Source organism: Stenella coeruleoalba (genome assembly GCF_951394435.1).
Source record: "Stenella coeruleoalba genome assembly, chromosome: 19".
Taxonomy (NCBI): Eukaryota; Metazoa; Chordata; class Mammalia; order Artiodactyla; family Delphinidae; genus Stenella; species Stenella coeruleoalba.
The window spans coordinates 15,573,638-15,597,577 of NC_137165.1; the positions used below are offsets into that span (position 1 = coordinate 15,573,638).

A 23,940-nucleotide genomic window follows, 5' to 3' on the forward strand; every position below is an offset into this window, starting at 1 on the left:
AAAGGATTACCTAAAGCAATGCACCCATAAAACGAAAATCTCATTTCACTGGGAAACGGATCTGTAAAACTGCATTTTGTTGGATATTTATTTACAGTTGGGGACCTATTTACAGTCTTTTCAAACCCAATGTGCCAATATAGAGTTTGGCTTTTGTATTACAGTCACAGGAATATATTACAGGTTATACCCTTTAGAGTTAGAAAAATCTTTTCAATGAAGCTCAGTTGGCAGCGTATACAGAGCAAGCTTTTGTGCCAACAATATGTCCATAATAACATTTAAGTAAGTGACTATAAATCCTACACAAACAAAAGCATTACTAGCAAAGAGATTACTATTATTTTATCAAGACCAATTAATTTATCAGTGCCCTAATAATTAATTACATGGACTAAAAATTTCAGTCAATCAGTCTGTAAAAGGGGGTCTAAATTGAGACATATCATTTCTCTCTCCTGACTACTATCCTGAATAGTTACCCCCTTTCAGAAACTGCCTTGGAACAATCAAGGTGTTCTTCAAAGTCAGACTACATCTGCTTTTAAAAGAAGTTCAAAAATGCAGCACATGGAGAGCAAATAAATATGAAATCGTGGAATCGTAAATAAATAATCAGCATGTTTTGCTATTAAAGAAAATGTGATGAGCAAATATGCCTCTTATCCTTACTCTGTGAACAAATTATTGTAATCTTCTGAGCCAAAAGTAAGAAGGAATGGTCTAAGTTTTTCTTTTTTTTTTAATATATTTATTTATTTTTGGCTGCGATGGGTCTTCGTTGTTGCACGCAGGCTTTCTCTAGTTAAGGCAAGCAGGGGCTACTCTTCGTTGCGGTACACGGGCTTCTCATTGCGGTGGCTTCTCCTTGCAGAGCATGGGCTCTAGGCGCGTGGGCTTCAGTAGTTGCAGCACACAGGCTCAGTAGTTGTGGCTCGCAGGCTCTAGAGCACAGGCTCAGTAGTTGTGGCACATGGGCTTAGCTGCTCCATGGCATGTGGGATCTTCCCGAAGCAAGGCTCGAACCTGTGTCCCCTGCACTAGCAGGCGTATTCTTAACCATGAGCCACCAGGGAAGCCTGGTATGGTCTACTTTTAGAAAAAGAAATGTGTGGCTTCCTTTCACAGCTCAAGTATATTTTGGGGGGGACTCCCTTCCTCCCCAAAGTAGCGGGGACTGGGGCAGGAAAGGGATGCTGCAGGTGACAATGAGGGCCTGGTCTCACCCTCCCTCTCTCAGCTGCCCCTGCCCTGCCAGTCCCCACCTCGGCATTGTGGCTCCCCTGTAACCTTTAATCTCATCTGTCTCGAGGGGAGCTCTGTCTGTCCGCATTATTGATTGCTACCCCTGCCTGGTCTCTTGCCCCCACACCTGGCCCCAGGGCCTGTATGGAGGGACATGAAATAAATGTCCTGAAGCCCAATACCCGTCTAGATCCTGATGATTTCAGACCCGTCCTTGGGGAGCCTGCCACCCACCTCCTTGCCCTTTCCTGGGTCCTCAGGGATTCTAGCCCTGAGCCCAGGCCAGCCGCCCTTAAGTTGCTTCCACATCGATCACAGCTCAAGTATTTTATTTCTCGTGAGTCAGTTATTTAGTAAGTGCATACGAAAACTATTATAAATAAAATAATTTATATTTTTAGGAGATGATTCTTTTTAGATCCTACTCAATTGAAGATATCTGTTGAAGAGTAACTGTTGAAGAATAACTGATTAAAGTTTGCCTTCATTCAAACTGGTAAACATTTAGTGGCCACAAACAACAGAAGAAGAATTTATCCTAATGGTTCTATGAGTCAATCAACATCAATAGATAAAATCAATAAGTAGACAACTGGCGTGAAAATTTTTATAAAATAGATACCTCCTTAAGCTGTTCTTTTCGAAGTTTATATTCTCTTTTCTGGGACTCCAAAAAGCTGTTTAGTTCTTTCTTCTGTTGGGCCTGAATATGTTGCTGAAACTTTTTCTCTTCATTGGCCATCACTTTAGCCTATGGGAAATTTAAAAAATGGATCAAATTAGTTAAGTAGATTCAAAGCAACAGTTTAATATATACCACTAAGGATATTTTTACCCTTAAGAACATAAAATCAGTATAAGCATTACCAATACCAATTACTCAGCATCTTATTATTTGAATTTCAGAGAACCAGTAAAATGGAACTCATCTTTAATATGTTGATCTTTTACAAAATCAAAATGTTTTCACCTTTTTAAAAATTTTACATGTCCTCCCCCAAGAAAATAAAAACAGATATATATCTATCCACAAATATAATTAAGTAATGACCTTTTATCTAGATTGATTTGTATATTAAATAATGTAATATATTCTCCTCTTCAAATTAAACCCTGACCTTTTTTTTTTTTTTTTTGCGGTACGCGGGCCTCTCACTGCTGTGGCCTCTCCCGTTGCGGAGCACAGGCTCTGGACGCGCAGGCTCAGCGGCCATGGCTCACGGGCCTAGCCGCTCCACGGCATATGGGATCTTCCTGGACCGGGGCACGAACCCGTGTCCCCTGCATCGGCAGGTGGACTCTCAACCACTGCGCCACCAGGGAAGCCCCAAAACCCTGACCTTTAACTTATATATTAAGTAATATGAAAATATTAAATATTAGATACATATCATACTGTTTTATTTTTGATTATATAGGCAATGCATATTCATTGTAGATCATTTAGGAAATACAGGAAAACACAAAAAAAATCTTGTATGATTTTACCACCCGGAGATAACCAATATAAACATTTTGGTGCACACCCTTCCTATTTACTTCTATGCATACATACATTTTAAATAAATCTGTAATCATATTGCACATCCTGTTTCATGATTTGCTTTTCTAAATATGTATCTACCTCTTCCCGAGTTATTAAAAATACTACCCCATGTCCAACAGGATTCTAAATATCTATACATTCTTTCATCAAATTACTTCAAAAGCAAATAATTATTTACTCTGTAAATTATTTTGCCAAATTCTCTATTATGAGAGAGTAGTTCTTCTATTTTAGGGGGAAAGGCTGAACAGGGTAACTATAATAAATAATGCCTCAATGTGGACAAGCCAGACACATTTCTAGATATTGTGTGAATTTACAGAGAAGCTTACATTTTACCTGACAAGTGTGACTATCAAAATAAAATTTAACTGATGGGACATCAAAAACATTAAAAGAAAAGGTCTCACGTAACAAGAATCCTAAAAAAATATACTTAAATCATATAGTAAAATGACACTTATTTGTAAAAAAACAAATGGGCTGGGACTTCCCTGGTTGTCCAGTGGTTAAGAATCGGCCTTCCAATGCAGGGGACGCAGGTTCAATCCCTGGTTGGGGAACTAAGATCCCACATGCTGCAAGGCAACTAAGTCCACGTGCCTCCACTAGAGAGCCCGCGTATGGCAAACTACAGAGTCCACGGGCTCTGGAGCCCACGTGCCACAACTACAGAGCCCATGCACTCTCGAGCCCATGCGCCACAAGCAGACAGAAGCCTGTGAGCCGCAACGAAGACCCCGGGCGCCACAACGAAAGATCCCACGTGCCGCAACCAAGACCCAACACAGCCATAAATGAAAAAAAAACACCAAAAAACAAATGGGCTGGGACTTCCCTAGTGGTGCAGTGGTTAAGAATCCGCCTGCCAATGCAGGGGACACGGGTTCGAGCCCTGGTCTGGGAAGATCCCACATGCCACAGAGCAACGAAGCCTGTGTGCCACAACCACTGAGCCTGAGCTCTAGAGCCTGTGAACCACAACTACTGAGCCTGCGTGCCACAACTACTGAAACCCGCACGCCTAGAGCCCGTGCTCTGCAACAAGAGAAGCCCTGAACTGCAACAAAGAGTAGCCCCCGCTCGCTGCAATTAGAGAAAGCCTGCGTTCAGCAATGAAGACCCAATGCAGCCATAAATAAATAAATATTTTTTAAAAAACCCACAAATGGGCTAAATCTTAATCTGAACCTCTTTTATTATCTCTAACATTCTCTATAATCTTCAATTATTCTCTGATATTAAAATGCTGCTATAAATTTAAGATAGGTCTCCAAAAATCACAGAGAAGAGAATCATGAATGATTTTTCGAGACCTAAATCACCTATTGATAGGTGATTAACAAACTCCTCAGATAATCAGGGTACCTAGGGCCTAGAATGGTTGCATGATTTACCCACTGTGATACTATAAAACTATCAGTGTCAGGAAATAATCCCACATCTGTTGCTTCCCAGACTCAGTACTTAATATTACACAATTTATATAAATGTTTCTTCTTTTCCCCAACTGATTTGCTTGGTTCTGGGGAAGATATATCCTAACATCACAATGCCATCTTGGTTAATTCTGAGATGGTTACAATCTAGAGTAAATAAAATAGTAATACTGAATTGGCCACCTCTTTTTCCATAGCAGCCTGATGTTTCTTGATAAGTTTCTCCATTTCTGCAGCAAAATTGTTACGTTGTGTTTCAAGATCTTTGTCTAATCTGAGGCGATGTTCATCCATCTCAGCCTTTAACTTATTTTCCAGAGTCATCAGCTGCTTTTGATGTTGCCGCCTCATTCTCTTATAGCCAGACATTTGTTCTCTAAGCTCAGAGTCCTGCTCATGTTCTTGCATTTGCCTTGTAACCTAGACACACAAACAATGGAGAGAAAAGAATAAAATTAAGGAAAACATTTTTATTTCAGAAGCATTTTAGAGCACTCTACTACTTAGCCAAGTAGACAATCACTGTAAGAGATTCCAGTGAGCAGTTTCCAATTAAATTTCCAGGCGGTCTCCTAAAGAAATAGACACGCTGGTTCTAAAATTTATGTTGGAATATAAAGGACCTACAATAGCCAAAACAATCTTGAGGGAAAAAAAGTTGGAAGACACACATTTCAGTAATCCAAACAATGTGGAATTGGTGGAAGAATAGGCTGAACAGATCAAAGGAACAGAATAAAATCTAGAAATAGACCCAAATATATTTAGTCAATTGATTTTCCACCAAAAAGTCAATTCAAAGAGGAAAAAATGTGTTATCATCAAATTCTGCGGACACAACTGGTTCTCTGTATATAAAAGCAAAAACAAAAAATCTTGACTTCTGTATCACTCTATATACAAAAATTGAGAATGATTTGACATAAACACAAAATCCAGAATCATAAAGTAGAAAAAAAACCAAAATATCTTCATGACCATAGCGCAGGCAAATATTTCTTGGGCAGGACACAAAAAGCACTGACTATAAAGACAAAAATGTATAAACTGATTTTTTTAATTAAGGTGAAATTCACATAATATAAAATTAATCATTTTAAAGTGAACAACCCAGCAGCATTTAGTATATTCACGATGTTAGGCAACCACCACCTCTATATACTTAAAAGACAGCTGTTATGCAGCTGCTCCCCATTCTCCCCTTTTGGTAACCACCAACCTGTTTTCTGTCTCTATGGATTTATCTACTCTGGATATTTCATATAAATAGCATCATATGTGACCTTTTGTGTCTGGCTTCTTTAATTTAGCATGTTTTCAAGGTTCATCCATGTTGTATATAGCATGTATCAGTATTTCATTCCTTTTTATAGCTAAATAATATTCCATTATTTGCATATACCATAATTTGTTTATCCATTCATCCACTGGTGAATATTAATATCTGTGTTGTTTCCACTTTTTGGGTATTGTGAATAGTGCTGCTGTGAACATGTGTGTAGTGTACTTGTTTGAGTAACTGTTTTCAATTCTTTTGGGTATATACCTAGTAGTAGAACAGCTGGGTCATGTGGTAAATCTATGTTTAACTTTTTGAGGCATCATCAACTGTTTTCCACAGCAGCTGAACCATTTTACATTCCTACCAGCAATATACAGGAGTTCCAATTTCTCTGCACTCTCTCCAACACTTGTTATTTTGGTTTTTTTCCTTTTCTTTTCCTTTTTAAATTCATTTTTATTTATTTTTTAAATTTCTTTTTTTTTGTGGTCCACAGGGCCCCTCACCGTTGTGGCCTCTCCCGTTGCAGAGCACAGGCTCCAGATGCGCAGGCTCAGCGGCCATGGCTCACGGGCCTAGCCGCTCTGCAGCATGTGGGATCCTCCCAGACCAGGGTATGAACCCACGTCCCCTGCATCGGCAGGCGGACTCTCAACCACTGCGCCACCAGGGAAGCCCTTTCCTTTTTTTTTTTTTTTTTTTTGCGGTACGCGGGCCTCTCACTGCTGTGGCCTCTCCCGTTGTGGAGCACAGGCTCCGGATGCGCAGGCTCAGCAGCCATGGCTCACGGGCCCAGCCGCTCCGTGGCACGTGGGATCCTCCCGGACCTGGGCACGAACCCGTGTCCCCTGCATCGGCAGGCGGACTCTCAACCACTGCGCCACCAGGGAAGCCCTCCTTTTTTTTAAAAGATATTTGTAAAAAAAAAAAAAAAAAAAAAAAAAGATATTTGTACCTTCCTGTTCACTGCAGCATTATTATTATTTTTTAAAATGTATTTATTTATTTATTTTGGGTTGCATTGGGTCTTCATTGCTGCACGCAAGCTTTCTCTAGTTGCAGCAAGTGGGGGCTACTCTTTCTTGTGGTGCACAGGCTTCTCACTGCAATGGCTTCTCTTGCTGCGGAGCATGGGCTCTAGGCGTGCGGGCTTAAATAGTTGCAGCATGCAGGCTCAGTAGTTATGGCTCATGGGCTCTAGAGCACAGGCTCAGTAGTTGTAGCATACGGGCTTAGTTGCTCTGCAGCATGTGGGATCTCCCCGCACCAGGGCTCAAACCCATGTCCCCTACATTTGCAGGCGGATTCTTAACCACTGTGCCACCAGGGAAGGCCCTCTTTTTTTTAAAAAATAGCCATCCTAGTGGATGTGAGGTGGTACCTCTTTGTGGTTTTGATTTGCATTTCCCAAATGACAAATGATATTGAGCACTTTTCATGTGCTTGTTAGCCACTTGTATTACATTCTTTGCAGAAATGTTTATTCAAGTCCTTTACCTATGTTTTAATTTGGTTGTTTAAATTGGAATTTAAAACTAAATAATTTTAACCTCTCATCAAGACAACAGTAAGAAAAAGACTAGGTAAACCACAGATGAAGAGAAAACATTTGCAAGATATATATGAGATATAATACTTGTATCCAGACTATACAAAGAACTCGTACAAATCAATATTATAATGTGAACATCTGAGTAAGAAACCAGGCAAAAGAGTTGAAGAGACACTTCACTAAAGAAGATATATGAACAGACAATAAGCACATGAAAAGGTGCTTATTATGGTGACATCTTTAGTCACAGGGAAATGCAAAAAACAAACAAAATAATCCACTATGAGATTCTATTTCACACCCACTACAATGGCTAAAAAAAGTGACAACACCAAATGCTGGAGCGGATATAGATCAACTGGAACTCTTACACATTGCTGATAGGCACGTGTAATGGTACAACCATTTTGGAAAACTTTTTTTTTTTTTTTTTTTTGCGGTACGTGGGCCCCTCACTGTTGTGGCCTCTCCCGCCATGGAGCACAGGCTCTGGACACGCAGGCTCAGCGGCCATGGCTCACGGGCCTAGCCGCTCTGCGGCATGTGGGATCCTCGGACCGGGGCATGAACCCGTGTCCCCTGCATCGGCAGGCGGACTCTCAACCACTGCGCCACCAGGGAAGCCCTGGAAAACTTTGACAGAGGAAGTTAAACATATATATACCCCATGACTCAGCAATTCTACTCTTAGGTATTTACCAAAAAGAAATTAAAACATAATGTTCACATAAAGGCTTGTATAAGAATGTTTATAACAATCTTATGGGTAATAGCCCCAAACAGGAATCAAACCAAGTGTTCCTCAATAGAAGAATGGATTAAAAAATTGTGGTATATTCACACAATGGAAATATATTTACAGTAATAAAAAAGAATGAACTTTGATGAACACAATATAGATGAATCTCAGAAACATTAAGCTGAGCAAAATAAGCCAGACACAAAAGAGTACATTCTGTGTGATTCCACCTATATAAAATCCAAAAACAGTTAGAACTAACAATAGTGAAGAAACAGAAAGTGGTGGTCATGAGAGTGGAGACTTGACTAAAGAGGGGTATGAGGGAACTTTGTGGGATGACAATAAATTTTAATTTTTTTTTTTTTTAGTCGATGGTTAACATAATGTGTACCACTAAAAATACTTCAAATTGAATACCTAAGATCTACGCATTTTATTGTATGAAAAAAATCCAAGGCATAAGTCAGCCTGAGTTATGGTACGTGGTAATCATATTGAATAATATAGTTACTCATATCTTTGTACACAAATATACCTACTCTCTGAATGTTTTACTTGAAATAAATGGACTTACTAGGTTTAAGGATATGGATCTTAAGTTTTCTAAAACTTTTTTTTTTTTTAATTTATTTATTTTTGGCTGTGTTGGGTCTTTGTTGCTGCGCACAGGCTTTCTCTACTTGTGGTGAGCGGGGCTACTCTTTGTTGCGGTACGAGGGCTTCTCATTGCAGTGGCTTCTCTTGTTGCAGAGCACGGGCTCTAGGCACGCATGCTTCAATAGTTGCAGCACACAGGCTCAGGAGTTGTGGCTCACGGGCTCTAGAGCACAGGCTCAGTAATTGTGGTGCAGGGGCTTAGTTGCTTCACGGCATCTGGGATCTTCCCGGATCAGGGCTCGAACCCGTGTCCCCTGCATTGGCAGGCGGATTCTCAACCACTGCGCCACCAGGGAAGCCCTAAAGCCATAACTTTTCAAGACTGTCCTTACGGAACTCCCTGGCGGTCCAGTGGTTAGGACTCCTGGTTGGAGAATTAACATCTGCAAGTCATGCAGCGCAGCACAACTAACTAACTAACTAACTAATTAACTGACTAAATAAATAAATAGTGTCCTTAATTAATTTGAGGGAGCCAAAATTTGAGACAGAAGGCTTGCTTGGGAAACACTTAATATGTGCCCAGTCACAAAGATGTTTTCCCACAAGCTGGCCCCTGTCCAGGTATTTATTAAAATAGTCATGAAAAAATTAAGCAATCATTGTTTGCTACTTGCTCTCTTCAAAGAATTATTTACATGTTGTAGAATAGTAGGAATGACTTGACTTATGGCAGGGGATGGTGTTCTTGACCTTAGACATCATTCAGATTCATGGGCCACAGCATGGGATTTATAAGATCTGCTATGTAGTCGATAATTCAGATAACTCCCATATATTTTTTTCTTTCTGTCATATTTTCTACTAACCTATTTTCCCTTTGATATCTTAACGTATTTTCTTTCTATCCCTAGTAAGTATCCTTTATCATGTTTTGGACTTACATATCTGACTGATTAGGGTTATGAGTACCCCAGTATAACAACATCCTTGTAATGAACAAATAATCCATTTTTATTATTTGGGAAATCAGAAGAACTACATTTTGAGTACATCAAATTGGATTACCTGCTATTTCCCAAACATCCCCTCCCTCATTTTGGTCAATTCTTAGGTGGAAATTACATTTTTCCTCTCCCCTGTGCCTAAAACCAACTAATTATTAAAGGCTCAGATGATTTATTTTATAAATACTCCCTTTATGCCCCGATTCAAAGGTAATCTGAATTCCTATTTAGTACCTTTTAGCCCTCTCAAGCTAATTCAATATATTCAAATATATTTCTTATTTGTGTACACATCTCTCAGAGTGCTTTGTATAATATCTTTCTCATAAGAGGTAATTAAATGTTAAATAAATGTTTTGCAAAATAAACCCAGAATAAAAAAAAAAAGAGATAATTATACTTGAGTATAGGCGCCAAGGTCCAACATGAAAAATATATTTCTAATTTGCAGTAGTACATACCAGTGATGCCGTCCGTATAGTAGCAAAGTGTTCTCGATTACGGTAGTGTGATTTATGACGAGATACTTGGGGTGGAGATTGTGGATCTGATGCCCTTGTTCTAGGATCTCCCTCTTCTCTGTAATTTTCTTCCTCCTAGGCAAAGAAACAGACATTACTACCTAAGGCCAACACAGTTCACGTGAACTTTCAAGAAAGTTAAAGTTTAAACACAACTTGATCAATAAATCTCAAAGACATAATCTTAAAAAGCAAAAACAAAAAATGGGAATGCTGACATTTTATTTTCAACACAATTTGAATCAGGAGACATTATTTCCTCAGTGTATGAAATAGCACACAGATTCATGATAAGGAAATGTATATGGCTAGAGTTATTAACAGTCATTAAATGCAAAATTAAAAAGTTTTAACATAACTTAAAAACGAAGATAATAAAGCATGCAGCCAGTATTTTAAACAGCAGTAATAAAATTAATTACTCTAAGGCTCTTGGGCTTTAAAAGTAATAATATAGTTTAAAAAGATCTTTATAATACTTCTGCCATTTGTCCAAGTAAACAAAAAATAGTTATACAAATTTTGAGAACTTATGTCTTTCTTGACATATACCTTAGTTCATTAACTGAAGAGGAAGTCAACTAGCAACCAACTAATTGTGGGAATAATCTTTTTACAGCTAATCCTCTTACCTAAGAATATAAAAATTAAACATGGTTTTTCCCTAAATAACACTACTTAACTAAATCATTCTTGAAAACTGTGTGTTAAAACATTTGTAATATAAATTTTTCCATTTTAACCATTTTTACGTATACAATTCAGGGGCGCTGATTACATTTTCAATGCTGTGCCACCATCCCCACTATTTCCCAAACTTTTCCATCACCCCGAATGGAAATTCTGTATCCATTAGCAAAAATTCTCCATTTCATCCTTCAGTCAGCCCCAGGTAACCTCTAATCTACTTTCTGTCTCTCTGAATTTGCCTATTCTAGATAGTTCATATAAGTGGAATTATACATTATTTGTCCTTTTACATCTGACGTATATCACTTAGCATAATGTTTTCAAGGTTCACTAATGTTGTAGCATGTATCAGAATTTCATTCCTTTTTACAGCTGAAAAATATTCATCGTATGTATATACCATGGTTTTGTTTATCCATTGATCTGTTGAGGAACACCTGGATTGGTTCCACCTTTTAGCTATTGTTCCTAATAACTTTCTAGGTAACACTAAGCTGTGAAGTTTAAAAGGAAGCATTCCTATTAACTGCTAAAAGGAGTTATCTGATCTTCAAATATTTTCAAGAAAATTCAAAATGTTGCATTTGAAAGTATGAAGACTAATGTACTAAACACCAGTATTTCCTAAACCCAGAATTTATACTTTTCTTTAATTACACTATATCTTAAAGATGTAAACATTATGGATAACGCAAAAGTCACTTTTGGTCACCACCCATCCTAACCCATTCTCCCACTCTTCAAAGGCAACTGTTATATTATAATGAATTTCATTAGTAAACCTACTAGTTTTTTTTTAATCTACTATTTTTAAATACTTTATTTTCCATCTAAGTAACTTCAAATAATACATTATACATAGTATTTCTGTATTTTTTCTTCTAAGATTTTTAAAAATATTCTTTTTGTATTCTCAAAACATTAGTTTCCCAAATGCAGACATTACATTGGGAATTAACAAGCCTACTGCCATTCTAAAATAAGTTACCTAAAATTGTTCAAAACTTCTGAAACAGCAAAGAAAATAAAAGAAAAAACTCGAAGGGGATTAGGAACCAAGATGGCGAAGTAGAAGGACGCGCTCTCACTCCCTCTTGCGAGAACACCAGAATCACAACTAGCTGCTGGACAATCATCGACAGGAAGACACAGGAACCCACCAAAAAAGACACCCCACATCCAAAGAAGAAGCCACAATGAGACGGTAGGAGGGGCACAATCACAGTAAAATCAAATGTCATAACTGCTGGGTGGGTGACTCACAGACTGGAGAACACTTTTACCACAGGAGTCCACCCACTCGAGGGAAGGTTCTGAGCCCCACGTCAGGTTCCCAACCTGGGGGTCTGGCAACGGGAGGAGGAATTCCTCGAGAATCAGACTTTGAAGCCTAGTGGGATTTGACTGCAGGACTTCGACAGGACTGGGGGAAACAGAGACTCCACTCTTGCTGGAGGAATCAGACTTCCTGACTTCAGACTATACTACAAAGCTACAGTAATCAAGACAATATGGTCCTGGCACAAAAACAGAAACATAGATCAATGGAACAAGATAGAAAGCCCAGAGATAAACCCATGCACTTACGGTCAACTAATCTATGACAAAGGAGGCAAGGATATACAATGGAGAAAAGACAGTCTCTTCAATAAGTGGTGCTGGGAAAACTGCACAGCTACATGTAAAAGAATGAAATTAGAACACTACCTAACACCATACACAAAAATAAACTCAAAATGGATTAGTGACCTAAATGTAAGACCGGACACTATAAAACTCTTAGAGGAAAACATAGAAAGAACACTCTTTTACATAAATCACAGCAAGATCTTTTTTGATCCACCTCCTAGAGTAATGGAAATAAAAACAAAAATAAACAAATGGGACCTAATGAAACTTAAAAGCTTTTGCACAGCAAAGGAGACTATAAACAAGACGAAAAGACAACCCTCAGAATGGGAGAAAATATTTGCAAACAAATCAATGGACAAAGGATTAATTTCCAAAATATATAAACAGCTCATGCAGCTGAATATTAAAGAAACAAACAATCCAATCCAAAAATGGGCAGAAGACCTAAACAGACATTTCTCCAAAGAAGACATACAGATGGCGAAGAAGAACATGAAAAGCTGCTCAACATCACTAATTATTAGAGAAATGCAAATCAAAACTACAATGAGGTATCACCTCACACCAATTAGAATGGGCATCATCAGAAAATCTACAAACAACAAATGCTGGAGAGGGTGTGGAGAAAAGGGAACACTCTTGCACTGTTGGTGGTAATGTAAATTGATACAGGCACCATGGAGAACAGTATGCAGGTTCCTTAAAAAAACTAAAAATATATTACCATATGATCCAGCAATCCCACTACTGGGCATATACCCAGAGAAAACCATAATTCAAAAAGACACATGCACCCCAACGTTCATTGCAGCACTATTTACAATAGCCAGGTCATGGAAGCAACCTAAATGCACATCGACAGACAAATGGATAAAGAAGATGTGGTACATATATACAATGGAATATTACTCAGCCATAAAAAGGAACGATATTCGGTCATTTGTTGAGACGAGGATGGATCTAGAGACTGTCATACAGAGTGAAGTAAGTCAGAAAGAGAAAAACAAATATTGTATATTAACACATGTATGTGGAACCTAGAAAAATGGTACAGATGAATCGGTTTGCAGGGCAGAAGTTGAGACACAGATGTAGAGAACAAACGTGTGGACACCAAGGAGGGAAAGCCGTGGGGGGGGGGGGTGGGGATGGTGGTGTGCTGAATTGGGCGATTGGAATTGACATGTATACACTGATGTGTATAAAACTGATGACTAATAAGAACCTGCTGTATAAAAAAATAAATAAAATAAAATACAAAAATCCAGAAAAAAAAAAAAACTCCTCTTAAACTAATCAGATGAAGAAAATTATTTACCAAAGTTGAAATTTTTTTTCACTGAAATCCAAATACTCACAGGTTTTAAATGGATGACAGAACTATTAGACATCACTGTGTGGTCTCCCTCCATCATGTCTAGCTCACTCTTGTCATCCGAGGCATCTGGAAGACTGTTAACACTACTGCTTTGGCTACTGGCACTGATGGACATACTGGGAATAGACTGATTACTTCCAACACTATTCACTGTTCCTGTCCGTCCAACACCATGATCTTGTTCCTAAGGAAAAAGAGCATTAGGTTCAAATATCTGTATCTCTTCCGATTTCTTGAACATAAGCACCAAGCACACTGCTTGGCACACAGTCTTTAGAAAGTCAGAGGTGTATCATGAGACATTTCCTTTATTTGGTGAGACCAGGAAGTTAACCAACTGCTAACAGAAAAATAAACAAATAAAAATGACCAACAGGTAAATAACAAAAACCAAACCAACTGTGTGAAAAAGGCAGTTTATCAGTTTTGGGTTATTTCCAAAGTACAGCATTTTCTCTAAATTGTTTGACACTTTTTGAAATTCATTTTTACCACACATCTCATGGGTTATATAGAGAGATTCTGCTCATTTCTCAATGATTCCCATCGTTAAAAGAAGCTTTACTATGTATGCCAATGTGCACTATGAAGGGACTGGATTTAAAGAACACAAAACCCTTTTTTCCCACCTGGGATCTTACACGGGAATTCCGTGTCGGTCCAGTGGTTAGGATTCTGCGCTTCCAAGAAACAAAAGACAAGCCCCAACCTTTAAAAAAAAAAGTCCTAGAAACAACTCCTTTTAGTTGTTATTTTTTTGTTGAAGCCTTTTGAAGTGTATTTTTCTTTCTTATTTAAAATACAGTCTCTAGCCTATCCTTCTACCACCAAATAATTTAATTCCTATTTTTCTGTAAATTAAAAATTATGTATTACATATATATTTAATCACAATCACAAGAATGTTTTTGTGAAGTAACCAGGCAAGCCATGGTATCTGGGTACCAACATTACAATAGTCTTACCATACCAAAATTCTATAAGATATGCAGAATTTAATAATTATGGACACATGGTATATATAGAGGAACTTTTCTTATGTCTCTAGCCTAACAGAGATGCTGTTATAGATTAAACTACATGAGAATCTTATTAATTTCACAACTTTACTTTACCACAACTTTGTTTCATATATCTAGAATAACCCAAAACAATTTTCAAAAGACTATCAAAAGAACTAAAAAATAAAACAAAAATACCCAAAACTGTAGGTTAATAAAATCTTGCATTTTATAGTTCATTAATTACGTAGCACTATTAAAAATAAAAGTAATTAACTGCTGCTCCTAGTTTCAGAATGCAAAGTGATCTCTCTCACTGGAAAACAGAAAAAACAAATCAAAGCTCTGGAATTCTGACAGAAGCAAAGAAGAAAACTGAAAATATTTACAGTAAAAAAGACAGCTTTATATGTATATTTCCATGTGAGAAAGTTCTGTAACATATCCATTGCAAATTTATATTTCCATTCTCCCTAAAAGGCAACAGGGAAAGAACTTGACCTTAAGAGTGACAGCTATTTGAATTTGAACCCATATGGCTCTACCTACAGTGAGTTAACCACTGACCCTTGCTTTTATTCATTTGTAAAATGAGTATTTTAGAACTGCGTAGATGGAATCAAAGTATGCAGAACTGAAAAGAAGTGTCCCTGGAAGAATGCTTGGTAACTTTCTAATGACTTGTGAGTGAGTACTGTCAACTTCCAGAGTCTATAGTTTCAAATACTTTCAAAAGCATGTCCCACACAACTGGACAAGCAGGCAAAAAAAAGGGTTCAGTGTCCAAGATATTTGAGAGGGACCAGATTAAACAAAGTTGAACCAGTTTCTTTAATACAAGACTTCTCAGAGCTTTACTATGTATGCCAATGTGCACTATGAAGGGACTGGATTTAAAGAACACAAAACCCTTTTTTCCCACCTGGGATCTTACAGGACCAGTGTTAAGAAAACACAACCTGAGAACCACTGATGTAAGAGATTCGTGATGTAAAAGACAAGTTGCATAAGTAAAGAAGCCAATGAAGAGAGCTCAATATTTGCATCATTTCTAAATTATTACCTCTTCTTCTTCCTGTGCTTCTACTGCTGGTCCATTATGTGCCTCCTGGAAAAGGAGTTTCTTCATCTTTCGATACTGCAGATTGTCCAGCTCCCTTACTGCATCCTTTGTCCTCTGAATAAGATCTATTAACACCGTTTCAGGGCGCTCCCGAAGAACAAACATGTGCTGGATAAGAGAATGTAAAAGTCAAGTTGAAATCTATATATTTTTCAGTTAGTACAAATGTACCCCTTCTTAGACCCTAGAGATACTATCCTGAATAATCCTGATAGATAACGCATATAATCTATAGCTATTTAATTCTATTACATTTCTGACATCTTATATTTATGAAACTGTCATTTACATATATTCACTCTCTGCCTACGTAACTACCCCCGTACATTTTATAAAAACTTTGCACATCATACTTTTGTTGGTCAACTGAAAATGCAGAGTTGAAATGATAAAAGGGTTTAATTAAACACTAAGAGGTAAGTCCAGTTAGAGCCCTAAACAAAGGCTAAATAAAGGTTTACATATTCTTGTAACTGTTGATTTCACAGAAAAGGCACGTCAGTTCTGAGTTTTATTAGGTTTCAACAGAAATGCATTTACTGATGGTGAATTATGTAATATAAACCTGGATATTATGGTTTTCTTTGTATGTTGCATAAACAATACTCTTCATAAAACACTAGCAGTTGATTAAAAGCCATTATATTATTAGTGATTTTTACCACTAACATTTAATAAAGCTTACCGTTATCAAATAAAGTAGAAAGAACAATTCCAACTTTAGAATATCACTGCTACATTTTGATACCTTTCTTTTCAGAAATTTTCTATGTATAGACTTTTGTTTTGTAGATACAGTTAGTATATAGATTGCAGAAAGATACCTTCTGTCCTTGAGTTCATGAGATACCCTTGAATTTCTGTAACACTTTTACGTCCTTTGTTAGCCAAATTTATTTCTTCTCTATGCAGAGTCCTAACTATATCATATTTGATTCTACTTTCACTATCATAAGTATTGTTATTTCAAACTCATAAACATGATGCCTACAGAATATTTCATCAAATCTTTATGCCATAATTATTTAACCATTACCCTAATTCTGGACAGTTTATTTCCAACTTTTAATTCTGAGATAAATAGCTTCATATGTAAAAAACACCTTTTTTCTATTAATTTTTTTCTTTATGATGGATTGTGAAAGAAATGTCATTAGGCCAAAGGGAAAGAAGCACTTGATAGCTACTTCCTATCGTTTCCAATAAGGCTGTGCCAATACATACTATGGACCAGGTAAATGAATACTATATACAGACTTGGGACCTAATCACCAAATACCAAATACCTAGGCCTGGTGGGTTGGGTTATACCCAAAGAGCTTCTTTCACCTATATTAGACAAGTGTAAGAAGCAAATCACATTCTTCCTTTTTCCTAAGCCTTAGCTTGGTATGTACCACTATTTACAATATTCAGTCTTCTTACCCAAAAATAATATATTTAGAAATATTTCTAAGTTTGACAGTTTTCTACATATAGATCTTGCTTATTTTTCACTAATATAATTCCTAGCTTTACTAAATCTTTTGTTGCTATTGTGAGTACCAATTTATTCAAGCTTTCATTTCTGACGGTATGAGTGCGCTTACTGCCTAAAATTCCCCAAGCATTACTGAAACTTTATACTGCTCTTCTACATGCTAAAGTTGCAAATAATACTATTGAATATATATAAGATCCTTTCAATTTCTTTGTATCTTTAATTGATGTGCGTTGGTGAAAATAAACTGAATCCCTCTGAAATTCTAAAACATTCATATAAAAATAGGCTACTTAAATTTTAGAGTGAAAAATCAACAAGATTTCTTAGGGTCACAAAGAGAATCAAATCTACTTACTATTGCTTTATGTAGATGTTTTAAGAACTATATTAAGTTCAACAATACTATTACTGCTATTAATAAGACAGTCAACTGCCAAATGAAATAAAATTTTTGAGAACAGGAAGCATATATCAATCATTTATTTAAATTAGGCAATGAAAGTTAGTGAAAACTGAATAGAATTTACATGATTTAAAAAATATTTTCATTGCTAAGTTAGAAAAATGTATTTCCAAAAAGGATAAATGATATCCATTTTAACAGTTTCTTTTAAAATCTCTTTCCTCCCACAATATTTTTGTAAATATATTACATGTCATTTCTTTCTTTCATATTATTTTAATACAGGACAGAAAAATACATAAAGTATGGTAGATATAAAAATTAGATCCAAAGTTAAACTATGCTTTACCAACTTTGAAATATGATATTGTTCCACATGAATTAAAATTTGTAATTATAACTCATGAATATATTATTGCACATATAAAAATTTAGCCATTTGGTACTATTTTGGATATTTAACTATATCCAAAATAACTATCCAGACACAGTAAAAACAATCAATTTTCAAAAAATAAATGAAAAAATTTAGCATCTAAGAAGAGTCTCAAGAGGGAACAGTATACAAAATTAGCATTTTAATTAAAAACTAGTAGAGAATACTTAATACTGATGCAGAATCAAAGAAAAATAAAACACATTCTTAAATAATTTCTTAGGGGTAGAAAACAGAGTATAATTGAACTGACCTTTAAAAGTTCCTCTGATGTAGGGCGATCTTGAGGGATTTTCTGGAGGCAAGAATCTACAAAGTTGCGAAAATAATCAGACCTATTGTAAAGGAAAGTATCAAGTGAACATATTGCTATTTCCTTTAAAAACATCCACAAAACAAGGCATGTGCCTACTGGTGGGAGGGGGGATGGAAAAGAAATGATAAAAAAAGGAGACACTATATACATTTCATATATATCTATGAAAAGTTATCTAAAGCAACCAATGAATCTTCACCATTTTCCGAAGATAAATTTGCACAGATTATTTTAAAATTCTGCTCCCACATTTAAAATATCATAACTCATTCTATATTGAGGGAAAATTAGAAAAGCCAATATTTTCCTTTTAGCATTCAAATCTAAGATAACTTTATTTTTTTTTTCCTTTCTATAAGCCACCTTTCTTTCTTCTTTGCCCCCTGGATCATCTTCTGTATAGAGTGATTCAGAATATCACTCCATTTGCTTTGAAGGGAGCATTTTGTATACCTAAGTATTTGATGTCCTAGAGCAAATGGATAAAACTTCCATTAAATCCAGAAAACCAATTGAGATATTTTTTTAAAACATCAGAAGTCTTAACACATTATTATTATATAGTGTTACTGATGAGAGTTCAATGAGTAAGCCAGTAATAATTTCTCCATCGATGTTTGTAATATTCAAAGAAGACCTTAAGTTCTTTACAAGCAAAAAGGAACTCTTTTTTGAATCCCCAACGTATCAATTGAACACAGTGTGAAGACAGTCTGTGTTCAATATATTTATTACTTATATGTACCATAATACTAAAGTCTGAGCCAAAAGATTCCTTCTATGTATATCTACAAAAGTACTAAGAACTATGAATGTGTGTTAATTAATCCTTAAAAAATAAAGTATTGCTAACTTATGCATCTACCTTTTTAAAAATATTTATTAAATATGCTACATATACCCCTGGAATTTTTCAAATGCTAGATACACCTGAGGAATTAATTTCCCAGTAAAATTTTCTGATAAAAATCCTCATTTTCTAAAACTGTCAATCAGTTCTCCATAAACTTTTTTACATGAATGAATGTAATTTTATCACAACAAGGAAGCACTAGAAGAAAAAAAACATTAAGCAGTCTGAATAACAAATGTCATAATAACAATTAGAATGATTCCAAAGTTATGAATTATCTGGTAATTCTGATAAATCAAACCATTTTACCTATGTCTTATACTATATAAATTATAAACCATTCTCCAACTGAACTTCACTACAGGTTGTGGCAATCTATATTTTAGTTATAAAATATTATGTTTAAATCATGCTATTTATTATATAATCAGGGTTATGTATGTTCCTAAAGTTCAAAAAACTAAATATAATTTTTTTGTGAAAAGCAAATACTTTTTGTTTCCATGTGGCATCATCTATCCTTTGTTTCTGAACGAAGTTATATATATGCTAAGAAAGCAGACATAATAAAGGATAAACATGATATAACCTATTTTAATATCTTTTCAGGTAATACATTTTACCTAATTGAAATGAAATCACTTTGATAACATTATGAAAAAGCATTTAATTTATACAATGTCGAGTAATATATCTCTTAGCAATACTCACCATTCATTAGACTGTAGTGTAGGGGATTCATTTTGGGCTATGTGATATAAGGCACTCATTGCATTCATATTAAATAAAGGAGGCTTCCTTTCCGCTGTAAAAGAAAGAAAACTTTCCTGTTAAAATATGTGCCTGTTATACAGGGACATACAAGTATTGTTAAAGTTTTTTTGTTTTTGTTTTTTTTTGAAATAATTTTAAACTTAGCAAAAAAAATTTCAAGTACAGTTCAAAGAACTTTTTCAAGTGAGTCAATGTACAGTAGATTGCTGGCATGATGCCCCACCCTTCCTAAATACTTTAGTGTATATTTCCTAAACATATTCTCATACTAAAAAACCATAACACAGCCATTAAACCGACCATTAATACTGATACATGACTATCATCTAAATCCTCAAACCCCATTCAAGTTTCAATCGAGTATCCCAATGATGTCCTCTGTAGCAAAAGCGTCCTTTGGTCATTTGCATCCTTCAAGGAAATTATCTATTTTATCTAACTTGTTAAATTTATTAACAAAGTTGTTCATAGTATTTCCTTATAATTCCTTCCTTCCTTCCTTCCTCCTTCCCTCCCTCCCTTCCTCCCTCCCTCCTTTCTTTTCTTTATTTTTTGGCTGCGTTGGGTCTTAGTTGCGTCACAGGGCCGGGGGGTGGGGGTGGGGTGGGGTGTCTTCGTTAAAGCGTGAGGGATCTTTCATTGCCGCATGGGCTCTTCGTTGTGGTGTGCAGGCTTCTCTCTAGTTGTGGCATTTGTGCTTTCTCTCTCTAGTTGTGGTGTGCGGGGGCTCTGTAGTTTGTGGCACGCGGGCTCTCTCGTTGAGGTGTGCGAGCTCAGTAGTTGTCACGCATGGGTTTTAGTTGCCCCCACGGCATGTGGGATCATCGAACCTGCGTCCCCTGCACTGGAAGGTGGATTCTTTACCACTGGACCACCAGGGAAGTCCCTATAATTCTTTTAATACCTGTAAAATCTGTAGTGATGTCACCTCTTATTCCTGATATTGTGTCTTCTCTCTTCTTTTCCTGATCAATCTGGCTAGTGGTTTACCAATTTTATTAATTTTCTCAAACAACTAGCTTTTGGTTTCACTGATTTCTCTATTGCTTCTCTGCTTTCTATTTAACTGATTTCTGCTTTGATATTTTATTCTCTTTCTTCTGCTTATTTTGGGTTGAATTTCCTCTTCTTTTTCCAGTCTCTTAAGGTGAGCTGAAGTCATGACCTTGACAATTTTGAAGTATAAAAGACTCTTGAATATCCCTCAATTTGGGTTGGTCCTAATAATTAAATTTGGGCTATACAACTTTGGCAGGAATATCACAGAAGTAAATGTTATATTTTTCTAATTTATTCTATAAGATGATGTATGATTTCAAATGGTTTCATTATTGATGGTGTTCACTTTGATCACTTACGGTGGTGTCTACCAGGCTTCTTCACAGTAGTTTCTCTTTTTGTCTTTGTAATTAATAAGTATTTTGTGAGAAGGTACTTATATAAATATCCTGTTTTTCATAAAACTTTCATTTTATTCTTTATTATATGGAAGTAGACTTCTATTTATTTAATAAGTTATAACCTGCTATTATCATTTATTTTGATGTTCAAACTGCCTCACATTTGAGCATTAAGAACCTTTTTATGATGGCTTCTATTTTTTTCACGTGGCCCCATCACTCCTTGATCCTTCCTTGCTTTCTGGCACACTAAGATGTTCCAGGAGCATCTTGTACTTTCCCCACTCCAAGAAACTATGGCAACGGATGTACTCACTGCTACTGAGGTGTCACTGTTCTTAGATCCTCTCAGTGGATAGAGTTAGGGGATACATGCACATTAAATATCTATATTTGTTTATTGAAAACAATTGAGTTCACCATAATATCACAAATCCAACCCAATACCATAGTATTTATTCCAGCTTATCCTCTTCCCATGATTTGTAATACCCCTCTCTGACAATGAAAAACCTCACTCTCATTATCTTTAATATATTTTCTTATTTGATAAATTTCCCCTGTATGTAACCAGCTGATTTTTGTGTATGATATAAGATAGTGGTCCATTTTCTTTTCTTTTCGTTTTTTGGCCATGTCATGTGGCTTGCAGGATCTTATTTCCCCAACCAGGAAATTGAACCTGTGCCATGGCAGTGAAAGTGCTGAGTCCTAACCACTGGACCACCAGGGAATTCCTGATACTGGTCCATTTTCACTCTTTGCATGTGGTTTTCCAGTTTTCCCAATACCATTTACTGAAGAGACTGTCCTTTCCCCATAGTCTATACTTGACCTGTTGCTGTAAATTAATTAACCATATAGGCATGGGTTTATTTCTGGGCTCTCTATCCTGTTCCATTGATCTATGTGTTTGTCTTATGCCAATATCATACTGTTTTGATTACTAAAGTTTTCTAATACAGTTCAAAACAGAAGTATGATGCCTCCAGCTTTCTTCTTCTTTATCAAGATTGCTTTTGCTATTCAGCGTCTTCTGTGATTCCATACAAAGTTTAGGATTGTTAGTTTTATTTCTGTGAAAAATGCCATTGGAATTTTGATGGAGATGGCACTGAATCTGTAGACTGCTTTGGATAATATGGACATTTTAACAATATTTATTCTTCCAATCCATGAGCACAAAATATCTTCCCATTTATTTGTGTTCTTTTCAATTTCTTTCATAAAAGTCTTATAGTTTTCAGTTTACAGGTCTTTAACCTTCTCAGTTAAATTTATTCCTAGGTATTTTATTCTTTTTGATATGATTGTAAATGGGATTGTTCTCTTAATTTCTCTTTCTTATAGTTTGTTATTAGTGTACAGAAATACAACTGATTTTTGTATACTGATTTTGTACCCTGCAACTTGACTGAACTTGTTTATTAGTTCTAACAGTTTGCTGGTGGAATCTTCAGGGTTTTCTGTATATAATACCATGTCATCTTCAAATAGCGACAGTTTTACTTCTTCCTTTCTGATCTGGATGTCTTTTATTTCTTCTTCTTGCCTATCTGGACTTCCAATAAAAGTGGCAAGAGTGGGCATCCTTTTCTTTTGCTGATCTCAGAGGAAAATATCTTAGCTTTTCACTGTTGAGTATGATGTTAGCTTTGAGCTTGTCATATATGGTCTTTATTATGTTGAGGTATGTTTCCTCTATACCCACTTTGTTGTGAATTTTTATCATAAATGGATGCTGAATTCCGTCAAAAGCTTTTTCTGCATCTACTGAGATGATCATATGATTTTTATCCTTCATTTTGTTAAAGTGATGTACCACACTGATTGATTTGTGCATTTTGAACCATCCTTACATGCTTGGAATAAATACCACTTTATCATGGGGTATGATCCTTTTACTGTATTGTTGAATACTGTTTGTTACTACTTTGTTGAGGATTTTTGCATCTATGTTCATCAGGGATATTGGCGTGTAATTTTCTTTTCTTATAGTGTCCTTGTCTGGTTTTGGTATCAGAGTAATGCTGACCTTGTAAAATAAGTTTGGTAGTGTTTCCTCCTCTTCTGTTTTTTGGAAGAATTTGAGAATGACTGGTATTAATTCTTCTTTAAATGTTTGGTAAAATTCACCAGTGAAGCCATTGGGTCCTGGACTTCTGTTTGTTGGGAGGTTTTTGGTTACTGATTCAATCTCCTTACTAATAATCAGTCTGTTTAGATTTTCTGTTTCTTCATGATTCAGTATTGGTACATTGAATATTTCCAGGAATTTGTCCATTTCTGTTAGGTTGCTCAATTTGTTGATGTATAACTGTTCATAGTAGTTTCTTGTGATTCTTTAGTATTTCTGTGTTATCAGATATAATGTCTCCTTCATCTCTTATTTTATTTGAGTTCTCTTTCTTTTATGGAAAGTCTATCTAAAGATTTGTCTATTTTGTTTATCTTTTTAAAAAAAAACCCAGCTCTTAAGTTTCACTGTTCTTTTCTATTGTCTTTTTAGTCTCTGTTTCA

At 36.0% G+C, this 23,940-nt stretch overlaps 1 protein-coding gene across 2 annotated transcripts in view; it reads right to left on the reverse strand.

Annotated features, from left to right (window-relative positions):
• TAOK1 (TAO kinase 1) overlaps positions 1 to 23,940 on the reverse strand; it is a 140,250-nt gene that overhangs the window by 16,974 nt on the left and 99,336 nt on the right. For both annotated transcript variants that reach the window (XM_079903959.1, XM_079903960.1), the window contains 7 exons: positions 19,958 to 20,051; positions 18,331 to 18,412; positions 15,696 to 15,863; positions 13,612 to 13,815; positions 9,872 to 10,006; positions 4,414 to 4,650; positions 1,868 to 1,996 (listed from right to left, as the gene is read on the reverse strand). In XM_079903959.1, coding sequence (XP_079760085.1) covers positions 1,868 to 1,996; positions 4,414 to 4,650; positions 9,872 to 10,006; positions 13,612 to 13,815; positions 15,696 to 15,863; positions 18,331 to 18,412; positions 19,958 to 20,051 — 1,049 coding nt within the window. The remainder of the gene's footprint in view (positions 1 to 1,867; positions 1,997 to 4,413; positions 4,651 to 9,871; positions 10,007 to 13,611; positions 13,816 to 15,695; positions 15,864 to 18,330; positions 18,413 to 19,957; positions 20,052 to 23,940) is intronic.